The 13683-nt window shown below is 41.6% G+C and overlaps 1 protein-coding gene across 3 annotated transcripts in view; it reads left to right on the top strand.

Moving 5' to 3' along the window:
- The window catches only part of LOC306703265 (uncharacterized protein), a 92303-nt gene that overhangs the window by 50564 nt on the left and 28056 nt on the right, over positions 1-13683 (top strand). For all 3 annotated transcript variants that reach the window (XM_079169177.1, XM_079169179.1, XM_079169178.1), the window contains exons 17-26: positions 396-440; positions 5503-5550; positions 5624-5668; positions 6576-6608; positions 9868-9906; positions 10033-10068; positions 11392-11427; positions 11775-11819; positions 12535-12588; positions 13069-13122. In XM_079169177.1, the coding sequence (XP_079025303.1) occupies positions 396-440; positions 5503-5550; positions 5624-5668; positions 6576-6608; positions 9868-9906; positions 10033-10068; positions 11392-11427; positions 11775-11819; positions 12535-12588; positions 13069-13122 (435 nt within the window). The remainder of the gene's footprint in view (positions 1-395; positions 441-5502; positions 5551-5623; positions 5669-6575; positions 6609-9867; positions 9907-10032; positions 10069-11391; positions 11428-11774; positions 11820-12534; positions 12589-13068; positions 13123-13683) is intronic.

The raw sequence follows: 13683 nt of genomic DNA, 5'->3' as shown, positions 1-13683 counted from the left end.
GCTTTTTGCAATTCACAAGTTGTCAAAAAAGGAAGCGCCTTCGAAAAACAAGCAAAAATGGTTGAAAATGGTCGCTTCCTTCTGACCTCGTTTTGCATTGCTGGACAGCACTGGCTGGCTTGGCCTGTTTGCGGCTGTATCTGCTCCTCGGGTTGATTGATGCACTGAGGGACTCACACAGCTGGAAAGGAGGCAGTAAACCAGAGGAGGGAACAAAGACTAGTGGGCTGCACGGGGTGCAGCAATTAAGCTGTTTTCTTGTTGTTAATTAAAAGCAAATTAGAGACTGTGAGTTGCTGTCTAGCCTTAATTGCTGGCAGCATGTATGCCCAACCACACCTGTTGTTTTATCTCCACTCACTCATCTTAATCTTTGTTTTTTTCTTCTTCCTTAGGGACGGAGAGGAAAGGCCGGGGAGCCTGGACTCAGAGGCCTGCCTGTAAATGATACCCAGTAACACAGACACATACATAACATTTTTCTTTTTGATTTAAGGAAAAATGAATGAATAAACCAACAACTATATAAAAACAACTAGACAAACAATATATTTAAGTTGTATGCATCCATCTCAATGTTAGGAATAATAACCTGATTTCAAATGAAACCAAACGGCTTTTCTAGCCTCAAAATCAATTTTGAACTTCATTTGACCAGGAATTCCCCCTGAGATTACCAGTGTCTATTTCAGTTGAGACATATGGCTAAAAGTGGACACGTAACAAAAGTTGCAAAGTGATCATAATTATAAAGGCATATTAAAGCAAACAGTCAATCAGCACAACAGACATGCAATACACAATCCAGCTTTAAAAGGAGGAATTACACTCTCACGAGCGAAACATCTCTGGAAACGTTGTGCATTAATTCCATGCTTAGGCTGTATTGATCTGTTCAAAATCCTCTCCCATGCTGCTGCAAGCAGGCTATATTAATAGCACAAAACCACAAGGGTTGTATTAAGGTAGCTCTTGAGAATGCTTGTATTGATGAGCATGACAAGTTTGCCTTAAAGGCCCGTTGACTGCTTGAATTATGGTGTTTTCCTCAGGCGTCCAAACCAATCCCAGACACTGTTTGTGTGTTAGTGCAGTGACCCACAAAGCAAAGGGCACAAACACCACGATGTGTTCAAGGAGACAGCGTGTCAGACCCTTAACTGCTCTGATGTCCGGACAAAAAGGAGCATTAAGGCATCATGTAGCTCCGTAGCTTTGGGTGTCCAATTATTTTCATGCACTATCGCCCTAATTACACTCTTGATGAGGACATCAGGGTTTGTCGTACTTTATATCGTCCAGAAATCCAGAAAGGTTCTGTTCTGCTTCTATCACCGTTATGCTCAATAGATTCAATTATCTTGAGTAAAATTTTAGCGACTCACTGTTAAACCTCTTCTGCATGACTGAATGTATCCCCTGCCTCCTTAATAACTCATAAAGTTGTAGGACAAAAGAAAGACACGACGGAGAAGGTGTGACATTTCTAAATGGCAATGTCCTGATGATACCCTTAGCATGTGCCAGCTTTGCCTCCATCCCCTGGTATTGGCATTTATGAGTCCCCTGTTTTGCTGAGGTAGATCTCAGGGGCAAAATCATCCATTCAATACACACACCAGGGCATCACTGTCTCTTGTGCAGTGGCAGCAGGACGGTGCTGAGAGTCTGTGATAGGCATTCAACAGACACCGTCAAAGATACTCTTTAGACTGCTTGTGGCCAGCCATGTCTTCATCAGAGCTAACATTAGTGTAAAGGTTAGAAACTTGAACACAACAGGCCTTTACCTGTCAATTATGATGTTTTTTTAAAAGTAAACCCCGACAGTTCAAATAAAGGTCAGGAAAGCTTAGGGTGGTTAAAGAGCATTTGATCAGACATGAATCATCTTTTTGTGGCATGAAATCCTTCTATGCTTTCTCTGTGTTTCACTGCTTGCTCCTTCCAGGGTCCCCCAGGAACCCTGGAAGGAGCAAGTGTCAAGGTACCCCTCAAAACATTGTTCATCACAAAACAAAGTACTGACATGTAGCATTTAAAGTAGATTTGAGCTGTCTCCCCGTTTGATAAACTGGCCCTTACCCGCACTTCCAAGCAAGGGTGAATTGTCAAGATGACTGAGCAGTGTTCATTCTAGCACTCCTCCAAAAAGGCGAGGAGTTTAATCATCTGCACTGTGTTGTCTGTATAAAGACGTACAGTGTGTAAGTAATTGTCCTAAGTCGTCTGCCTAGACAAGTCAGACGTATATGTGGCCAGACGTCTGTCCTTGACGAACATTTTTTTCTGTTTGCAGTCGGGAATGGATCTCCCTTGTCGGAAATGGCACCTTTCAGTCAATTGTAGCCTATCTACTGTGCAAGTTAAATAGCTGTTCCCACCTTGCACCTCCTGCAGCGCAGCACAGCGTGACTCAGTGCTCACACTCCAAACAGACAGATGGCCATTACGTACAGTGCTTTTGCAAAAAAAGGGTCTGTAATCATTTTCATGAAGCCCAGGGGTGCTGTAGCTCACTAGAGGCTCATGAGATATGCGGTGTAAAGAAACGCGCAGACATGGACCTCTACCAGGCCTCCTACTGTCTTTGTTGCTACCCGCTTCCTTCACAAACCCAACCTTACCCCCTCAGCCCCCACCACCAACCCACCAGGCCTCCAGTGGCCCACTTGTGATCATGCTGAGAGTGAAAGCTATTGTGTAGTGGACAACCTCCCGACCGCAGCTGTTCATTTGATGTATAGGTGCGTCGTTTTGCTGGGTTTGTCAGCTCGGGCCGCAAGAATTCCTCCTGCTCCCTCTGCCCAGAGGAAGGAGAAGTGTCAGCCGGCCAACCTTGAAAAAGAAAGTTTCCTGCATGAGGACACACGTATTATACCTGAAAACAAATGGGATAGCCGTACATATACCATAGGTGAAGGCAAAATGGATAGTGGGTTTCATTTGGATGCGAAATAACACGATTTTTCCATGCCCTAGTAAGTCATGCTTGAGAACAAAATGGCAAACAGAGATTACCTTGATTAACTTTTCATGAGTTTTCTGTAATTGGCTACTGAGTTGCAGTTTTATTATCTCTCTTGAATCAGTCTCATATCATAAAATGGAGCTGTAAAATGCAAACCTTCAGTTGGCAGAGAGGAAAATAGCTCCTGAGATGTTGGGTCCAGCATATGTTTTCAGTAAGACATAATTAAAACCCGTACACACGTTTTTTAAAGAAAGCAAATCTATCGGCTTTCTGTAACATCAAACTGATTTCAGAATGATGAAAGGTAGAGTAACACCTGCAGGTGACAAAGCTACCCGTTTGAGATTAGATTAAGGCTTATGCATTATGATTAAATCATATGATTAAAGCGTTCCTTTGACTCCTGCTGATGTTATGGAGAAACGCACCACAAAGAATGCTTACATTCAATGTGCATGCCAGCCGTGCCCTTGCCACGAATCAGCCATGCCCTTACATTACAGATACATCTTCCGTTTGTCATTAAAAATGCATGCTCACTGGATGACAAGAAAAACTCTCTTGTCCCAGAGAATCACTTCACATTTGAATCCCTTAAAGCGAAAGCATAGCCCCACATTTAATAGGAATGTACACAATCCATCATAATGAGGACGAGGAGCTAAATGGAATGGAAAATAACAGTTTCCAGGAACAGTAATAATTGAGCAGCATCAGAGAGATTCTCCCTGCCTCTCGGTGGCCATCCTTGTGCATTTTTTAGCTTAGACAAAACAGACGCAAGTTAGACTAAACTGCAGCTCATGTAACATCTGTGTGAGCCCGGCCCCCCTCTCACTCGCTCAGCAGAGTGTGAATGTTTTAAAGCGGAAAAAACTAAAAAAGTCTGTGCCGGGAAGGCGGTGTACTCATGAATCACATCTCCATAACGGTATCTCCCACTGACAGTCTCAAACGGGCTCTGACAGAATGCTGCAGACATTGATGGAGAGACGTAGAGGGATGCAGACTAAATTACAGTTTGTGCCTCAAAGTGAACATATCACCCACAGACTTCCACAGGGGGACCATTTCACTGTCTCATTGTGTAAATACAGTGATAATCTAGATAAATACGGGCCGTGCTGCAGTTAATCTCATTTGAAAGGTGTATTAACTTGTACCCCTCTGCCAATAAACTGACTTTGAATGATCTGCCACGGCGATCTTGCAACAGAAATATTTAAACATATATAAGTCTGTGATTTACATTGACTAATGAATCACTGTGAAAACATTTTCTGTGTAAAGCATAGTATGTAGTTACTGTAAGACAGATACTGTATTGTGAGCAGCCTTTGTTAACAAAAGGGCCTCTGATTGATAGCAGGCCAACAATGATAAAATTGATAAGATTATGTTCAGATTATGGTGGTGAAATCACCAGTTCCCATGTGGTTGATAAAGCTGAACAGAATTCAATTAGTACTCAAAGTCAATTTTGCCACTAGTCCGTCCTCCCCCCCGAACATATGAATAGAACAATCCATCTGTTCATACATCGCAGCAGTGTACTGACTTAATAACAGCTCATAATTTGGATGAGGAAACAGTGACTATAACTCATTAAATGAACGGCATCACAGCGGCTGCCGTTAGCGGGGGGAAGGCGTGGGGGAGGGGCTGCAACTGAACGGCAGATATTGTTTTTTAAGAGTCAAGGCGCCGCTAAGGAGTGAGCAAATATGCTGCAACCTTTCTCAGATGTCTCTCCGTCTTCTCAGATTGCTAAACAGATGCTCCATAATGTCGTAATCGCTGGAGCGTGCCCTACAAATCTGTACACGTCATACAAAAGAACTACAATCTCTGTGTTGAACAAGCTATGCTTTTTTCTCTGTGTTTGGAAAAGAACAAAATTATCACAACCAAATAGCCTTTGTTAAGCGGGTCCTGGGATGTGAAACAATGCTTTTCTGCTTCTCCAGATGCATTGGGTGAATTATTTGCCAAACATCTGCTATGTAACTAAAATGATTGCTGGTAATCAGAAGGTGGGAAATGCATACAGTGTGATTCTGCTGATGCTTTAAGAATTTGACAATGTTCTAACACAAATCTTTTTAATTACTCATTCGCTGTGTGTCTTGACCAAGGTTTCTGTTTACTTAGAGGACTCTCCACAAAACTGACAGGAAGAAATCCTATTAAAAACACTCTCAGGACAGCTCACCAGCAGTCATAAAGTGCCATCTATTGGCAGCCAGGGGAATGATTTTAACATGGAAATGTGCTGCAATGCAACATGGGGCTTGAGTTTATTATTATCCTGATAGACTTTCAACACCACAGCATCACAAAAGTCACATAGTGTTCCCTTTTATTCCTACCGGTTTTACTGTGAGATGACACAACACTGGTTATGTTTTTCTTCTGATTACTCGTGCATAACGTCTGACCTTGTCTAAGTTTCACTCTCTGAGCTTTCCATCTTTTTGCCCTGGCTTTGCCGTCAGCCACTGTCAATGACCTACTCTGTTCATATTCAGGTGGGTGAGTCTGCGGTCCCGTGGGGAAAAGGAGAGAAAGGAGACCCTGTAGGTATTTTCCGGCAGTGACGTTTACAATGCCGTCATGTTACAGTCATTAACCAAGGCCTCCCTTCCACAGGGTCAGCCAAGTGCGGAAGGGGCCGGCGGGATGAAAGGACAAAAAGTAAGTCACATCAATGTCAAGTGTCATACATGTTGATTCACTCTGTTTGTGGAAGAAGCAGATCAGACGATCACAAAAGTCATTCGAATGTGTTGTATGGTCACCATGGATATATGTACCAAATTCCATGATAATCCATCCAATAGTTGTTGAGATATTCCACTTAAGCCCAAAATGTCAAGCTCATGCGTAGTGCTAGAGGAGAAAGTAATGGGATCACCAAAGTCAGTAGGGCTCATCCTCTGGGAACCATGCATCTGTACAAAATCATTGGAGGTTTGACTGCGACGTTTTATCTTCTGGACCCAAGTGATGCACCGAGTGACTTTGACACAATAGCGTAGCTAAAGTCCTTTCCTTTGTGTTGGCGGAGTGCTTTTTAGTTGTTAATGGTACTCTATATATGCAGATGTTGTGCTTTGTTCTTGTTTTGTTAAAAGCACACAAGTTATGGCTTGTAAATTATGAATGGAAGAGTAGAGGCTCCCAAATGCAATCCATCACAATTAAGGACTATCTATGGTCCCCTGGAGCACCCAGTACGCCCATTAATATATATATGCATACCATTGTTCTACAGGATGCTCATGCACCATTGAAGTATGCTCTTCTTCAGTGTTTTCGTTTTTTCTTTCCACTCATCTCGTAGCTCTTTTTAGATCACTAGAGCAGGCCAGTATTTTCTCTCAGGTCTGGTCATGTTATTGCCTCTTTATTGTTGCTTTAAAATCCATTGATGCTCCGTTTGAGGTCATCTGTGGCAATTTGCTTTCAAAAGTTTCTCAAGTGCGACGCTTTTGCTGTGTATTTTTTTCTATTACTCTACCTGTTGTTGTCGCTGTCTTTCTCTCTGCCTATCAGTCTTTTAAATGTAGTGATTGAAATTATGTTTCTGTTGTATTTTCAGGGTGATGTTGGTCCTCCTGGTCCTCCTGGTCCCGTAAGTACAAAAACCCACTTTACAGAGAATCGTTCATTGTCAATTAGTATGAGATTGTATTTATGCTGGCAGTGTTTGCCTTTGCAAAGACATCTCCAACATGGGGACCATGTCCTCTTGAGACCATTTTCCATTCTTTGACAAGCCTGCAGAATTGTTCAGTCTTTAGATATGTAGTTTTAAACAAACTCATAAAAACAGTGGATTAGTGTTGATGAAGGGCATGAAACATGGACAGCCCCTTCAAGGCAGTTGAGATTAGCTCTGTTGAATTTCTCCAAGGAAGAGCTTCTTCTTTACAGGTAGTGAACTCACTGATAGTTGGCAACGAGCTCTTTTTTCAATGTTCTCAGCACAAAATAGCCTGCACTGCATGCTGTGAACTGTGCTTTCTTTTTCCTATCTAGTATTAAATGAACACATTTGCACTAGCCATCACCCGCTGATGTCGTAATCTTTCACTTGGAGCAAAAAAAGAAAAATCTTTACAGTGTAAATTAATGGAGGCCATGCAGAACATGACCTGTTTATAATGTCCATAATTGTAAATTACAGTAAAAGGATTTTTGTTGGAAGGCACCACAGTAGTGCTGCTTTTAGTGGAGAAACGGATCAAAGCACAGAAACCTTGACGTCATGGTGGCTGTCTGATGCACGCTGAAGGTGACACAGGGTGGGTGGTGCTGGGATGATAGAACTCATTGCTCCGACATTTCAAAGTGAGAAACACATTGTGCCAAATCAGTAAAAGATCTGCGAGGGGGCAAAAAGTGACTCCAAAAAAATGCTGCAACTATATGAGTACACAAGTTTAAAAGTGTCAAACGAAAGCATGGCGTTGGAGTTCACGTGTCGCAAAGAGAGGGGGGTTTGACATTTCAATGATTCTCTCCTAATGGGTTTTGTTTCTAAAGACTTGCTGCCTGTTGAGCCTCTGAAGGCTTCAGACACAAGTTCGGAAACAAAGTTTGATTGCTTTCATTCTTATTCTCATTGCTTGTTAGCAAGCGATTCATATGGAAATTTGACAACTTAATTACACAGAGAACAAATATCGCTCACCCTCCACTGGTTTCACTGGTTTCTGTCTAACCATCAACAAGCCTACTCCCTTAATAGGAATAGATATCAATAGAGGCGGTTGTAATGCCTTTTCAAAACATTGAGGTCTTGCTTTGCAATTATTTTTGAATAGTTGTCTCTTTTCCCCAAATTCAAATTTCGTTTCAACTAAGGAAGCAAGACAAATGTTCTATCAAAGCGAAAAGTCAGTTGTGTTCATTGTTGTGCAATGAGGTATGGGCCACCCGAGATATAGGAGATGTATACAATACCATAGCACACTGCAGAGGGGAAAACATTAGTCATTTGATAAATGAGGCTGTTTGAATATTTAGTGCCAGTCTCTGTCTATGCTCTGCTTTCCCGTGGCAGATAATTTTGGCAGTTAAGCATTGATTTCCCTTACACAGCAGAAGCAAGGGTTTGGATCATTACCCTCCCTTCATAAACCTTCTTGTGCCTCTGTTTATTAGTGACGGGGAGGAGCAGTGGGCTTAAAGGCATGCATTGCCATCACTTCCCCCAACCCTCTTAAAGTGGCAAAACAGTTTTCCGCTCTGAGGCTGTCCTGTTTTTATTGCCGCCAGTGTTGCTTTACAATAGAGTTATATCATATATTCAACTGAAACAGGTTTTCCAAGTTATTTTAAAGAAAAGGTTCTGTGTGCTATTTCACTTTTTCTTTAAAAAAAAGAAATAACCTGGCTGACATTTCTGATCTGGTCACATACTGATGGAACTGAGACACTGTTCAGCATCTGAGGCAAAAAAAAAAAGAAAAGAGACAGCTGCTGCTTTGGTGAGTGACTGCAGGTTGAAGGTTGACTGATTATGCAGACAATCCACCGGGGCTAACGGTGGATTCAGTACCTTACCGAAGGTTATTTTTATCGTTGCTTCTGAAGGAGGGCTTCATGTCAAGTTTCTGTGTATAGCCCTATATCACAGTAACACTCTCAAAGGGCTCGCTGGCACTCACTAGTCTGGAAACAACGACACCGGAACAGGTGGACAAAAAAACAAAATGGAAAAAGAAAACAAGGGAAGAAACCAATGACCTCAAAAGAAGGCACATCCTTCCAAAAATTGAAGTGCCATGGGGGCACCAACATTTCCCCCATCTTGATGTGTCTTTCAGTTCCAAGATTGCTTCTGTTGGCTCTTGCTTCTTTGCTCGTTATACCAAAACCACTCAAGACTGAACTGGTTATAACTGCATACAGGGGTGAAACATGTGGTTAACACAATACAAAGGGCCCAAGGACATTTAGATGTAACGAGTGCTGACTGTTATAGATGGATAATTAGGTTTGCTCTCTAGATTGCTTTTTATAATACACTGGGATTTAAACATTGCCCTCGCTTTTGAAACATTGTGTGCAATTTACAGCAACATTTAATTGTATCTAGATGTGCCCGTGTCACCTGCTTTTTTATTATATAGATTCCAGTGTCAACAAAGAAATGTGATCATGAGCAGTCCAACTGAGTCTCTTTAATCTTCAGTGACTACACCATCTCTCCCTGGTGTGTGCGGCTTAAAGAGATCATTGTGGCCATTCTTAGAGCTGCATTTTAGAGACAAATTTAATATTTTTCAAGTGGTGAAAATAAACATTCGACAACTGGAATGCATTTTTGTATACATTTGTGTTCAATGTGCTCTTTTCAGTCAGTAGTTTGGCCATTGAATAGCAATTAATCCTCAGTGTGTCCTGCTTGAATTTCCATCTGTATTTTGATTTGATAAAGTGCTGTCAGATTGTGTTCTGATCCATTGTAATGTTATTAGAAGGTCTTCAATTTCATGTGTAACCTCTACGAAGAATAATATGAGGATCAAGTAACTCTGTAGAAACAATTACTGCTTTGATTTGGGTATTAATGTGGACATTTCTTCTCTTCGCCCGTAGTAGCTTTCAGGCATCAGTCCACCTCAGCTGGTTGCTCTTGACCTTGCCCCTTTCATTTCATTTAGTTTTCTTGTATGAAGCTCTGCACCATTTCTGGGATTCACTTAAGAAAAGAAATGTAAAAACATCCCATATAGATATTAATTTATTTTATATTTGCTAACCAAGAAAACATTTGTACTTCTATATTACCTTTAAACACAATCAACAGCTGTCACTTGCAGTAATTGTGAGATCAGTGGAGACTGTTCAGGGAACACTGTGTCTTGTTTCCCTACTTCTAGGTGATGACAGCTCATGGATTAAGACAGCTCTCTGAAACTGTAAGCAGCTGTTTGTATCATAAAGCTTGAAATGTTAGTGTGTGGTGTCTGTGGCCCCTCTTCAAATTGTAAACAATGTACACTTCAGTCAGATTCTGAAGTGGTCTGTTTTCTCTTATGCTGTAGGATGAAATGAAGGAGAAGGGAGAAAAGGGAGATGAGGTAAATATTTTCCCTCATAATTACTATATTTCTCAGTAAAGACAATTTGATTATAAGAAACTCAGGATTAGTTTTCATTGCATCCACCATATGACACCACAGCGTGCAATCATTTCTTATGTAACCTCAACAAAATCAGTGTTGACATTTGATTCGGAAAGAACAACTGAACATCCCCTGCTGTTCAGATGAGTTTGATGTCCTCCAGTTCACACCTAGCATTAGAATGCGTCTCAACATGCGTCTCGAGTGACCCCTTCACTTGTGATTGGATCTCACTTCCCAGCTCTAAATGCAAATGCACACATCATTCCTGTTTACGAAGACCAAATGCATTGTTGTTTTGAACCGGCGGGAGGCAGTGATGCCCTCCCCGTGGCTTGTCTGCCAGAAATGAACAGAAGAAGAAATCCAAACAATACAGACTGGGCCTATTCCTTGGCGTGTTCCAGGTCAACCAAATCACCCAAGATGTTTGACGCACTTGTAATACGTCACTATGGGCTTTTCAAAAATTTCCGACGGTATGGACAAAGCCAGTTTACTTTGTCTGTAGTTGTTGCCTGTAGTAGCACTTTAATATGACGTCGTTGAGTACATAGTTCCGCTTGCGCAGAACACGTCCGTTGAGTAGATGGTCCATGGTGGCCCAGGACACGTAAGCACTAACACTGCTAAAAGAACGTGGCCACGTGCTGCCCAATAGACCTCTGTCCTCAATGCGTGTTGGATGTATTCACACTTGCACTGAGCGCTGCGCACTTGTGATCGGCTCACTCAAGACGGATGTTAATGCCAGGTGTGAACAGGGCCTTTGTGCACCACAGAGGTGGAACACAGAATAAATTGGCATGCGATTATTGTTTGGACTTCAAAACAACAGATGCATCTACTTGAAGCAAGCAGATTACAAAGCCACGGATGCAGCTATTAACCTAACATCAAAAGAGAATACGTTACATGTAGAGATATAAGAAGCTGCAAATGAAAGAGATTTACTGAATTGTAGCAGGCATCCAAACCAAACACTCAGCATAAAACCACGATGAGCGATATTAAGGCAAGAGCATAAAAGGCTCTGTATGGTATCTCAGGGGTATTCTTTTTTGAAGTTACTGCTTTGATTTTATTCACATTCACAAAGAAGCAAACTTGGCAAAGGAAACACTGTTCTTAACCTTCACACAATATGAAAGCTTACTTCATGAAGGTCCTTCAGGACATTGCTTTCAGCCTAACCCCAGTCATCAGAAGGTGACTTACATGACTATTTTCTTTATGCACTTCTTGACAAATGATGGTTGTCTCCTTTACGTTCTAAAGGGGGAGAGAGGAACTCAAGGACCGCAAGGCTTCAAGGTAACTTGTTGTAAGACTTAACACTTGCACTAGAAGTTCAGCATTGATACCCACTGGCAACAAAATAGGGCCCCAAAGTCTTTTATACCCATTTGAGCAACAACGGTTACAACAGGGCAAATCTGTCAGGAGTATACATATTGTTGATGAAAGCCATTTGTATTGTATGAAAAAAATCACTTTCTTTGATATACAGTAAGTCCAGCACGACAACATTCCAGAGATCATATCATTTTTGGTGTTTTTGAGCCTTTGAGATTTTGTATTATGACAAGCCTAATGTTTTTTTCCTCCATTTTCCTGCCTCCCCCATACCTCTCACTCATCCTTTGTTGGTGCTGTGACAGGGAAACATCGGGCCGCCAGGACTCAAGGGGGATCAAGGACCAGAGGTGAGTCTTTGCATTTATCTTATGTCAGCTGTACCACTTACAGAAGGTCAAACGGAGAAAAAAAACGAGACGAAGGTTTCAAATTTCAAAGTTTAAGTCATGAATAAAACTGTAAGAAAATAATTCCTGACACGTTTATCTTTTAATAAGGGGATAAATGTAAACGATAATTGCATATTACACTTTTAACAAGCTAATGCTTCGTCTACATAACTATTGCAAATGCATTCACTGTAAACCAAGAGTCGAGAGTTTTTTTTTTTTAATTGGTTCATAAAAATATTATGAAACCATCATAATAATGCAGATAACCTTTTATCCCGTTCATGAAAAGGGCGTATATGTACATAGAAGCCAGGTACTGATGCTTGTGTAGCCATTTTATCAGTTGTTTCAACGTAAGCTCAGTTTCCATAGTAATATGTGGATTGTTCATTTTATGCAAACGCAATAATGAGTCACAAAGGGGGATGTTTTAAGAGTTTATCTAGAATTACGGCATAACCAGGATATAAGTAATTGCCATGAAACTAACCATGGCTTATTAAAAAAGGTAGCAGGGGCGGCACTTAAACAACACTGCTATTAGAAATACCCTCGAATGTCGTGTCCAGTGTAGCAGGCCGGGCTGTAACATTTGAAAGCCCAGACAGTTCTGTCACCAAACAAAAGGAGAAAATAGCCCAACGTATTGGTTTCCTTTGTGCTTTGCCAGGGTAAGCAAGGCCTGCCTGGACCCACTGGTCTCCCAGGACTGCCAGGCGAGCCAGTAAGTATATTGGCGCTAGACACAAGCACTTCATGTCAAGCCTTCCTTTCCTTCATTGCCTTATCTGTCACCTTGCCATATCCTCGACTCTCTAAGTCAGCCTGCCAAAATGAAAGAGAGAGATAAACAGATAAACCTCAACAGGCAGAGACAGAGAGGAAGTAGGGAGAAAAGTCCAGAATTTTTACACAGACGATCAGTAATCAAATTTAAGAATTAATTAGTGGAAAGAGGCAAATCTAAGCTCTTTATGCCAGGAACGGAGGCAGAGGCTCAATCTGTTCTCCACACCTGCTTCGGTAATGAGCATCTGTCTTTACTCAAAAGCAGGGAGGGAAAAGAGGCATTTCATAAATCCTGGCTAAGGGAAATTATGTTGGAACACGGCAGCCCGCTGAAGCAGTGAGGAGGAGGAGATAAATGTGTGTGAGGAGATGAAGGCCTGGTGATAGATGTGTCTCTTTTCACCACTATTTACAGGGCTCGCTAGGGGAGTCAGGGTTGCCTGGGAGAGATGGCCTGAAAGGAGAAAAGGTAGGTAAACTTCAAATCAAGTTCTCACCTCAAAGAAAAATATGAAGCCATGGTTTTTTTATCACACGTTGAACATGCTAGACAACTCATGACGACACCTTTCAGATTACTGGCCCTGCATGCCGTTCTCAATCAAGTTTTAACTTGGTGTTCCTGCCTCTGATGCCTCTGAGAACTCTGCTATGTGTACACAAATGATTTCTTTCAGTAGGACTTGTTCCAAACACTGTGTTGAAAGTGGAAGAGTGTGCAGTTGAGATGCATATTTGTTGGTGTTTGTCACTCGTCAAATTAAAGAAAGTGCTCAAGACTCCCCACCCGCTGGAGTCACTCTGTTACACCCACGGGCAGAGAAATAAAACCTAAAGTGCTGGAGCCTTCTACATCCATCCACATATATATATATATATATATATATACATTCCTCTCTGCTGTACTATCACCTTTGATCCATTCATGTGGTAGTCTATAAATAAATGTGAAAATACAAACAATGTCTGTACGGTATGAAGCAGGAGACTAGAGAACTTAGCTTAGCATAAATACTGTGAGCAGAGGCCT

Source organism: Pholis gunnellus, assembly GCF_910591455.1.
Source record: "Pholis gunnellus genome assembly, chromosome: 11".
NCBI classification, from domain to species: Eukaryota; Metazoa; Chordata; class Actinopteri; order Perciformes; family Pholidae; genus Pholis; species Pholis gunnellus.
Note: the sequence above shows the minus strand (reverse complement) of the source record. Positions and strands in the feature narration are given on the sequence as shown.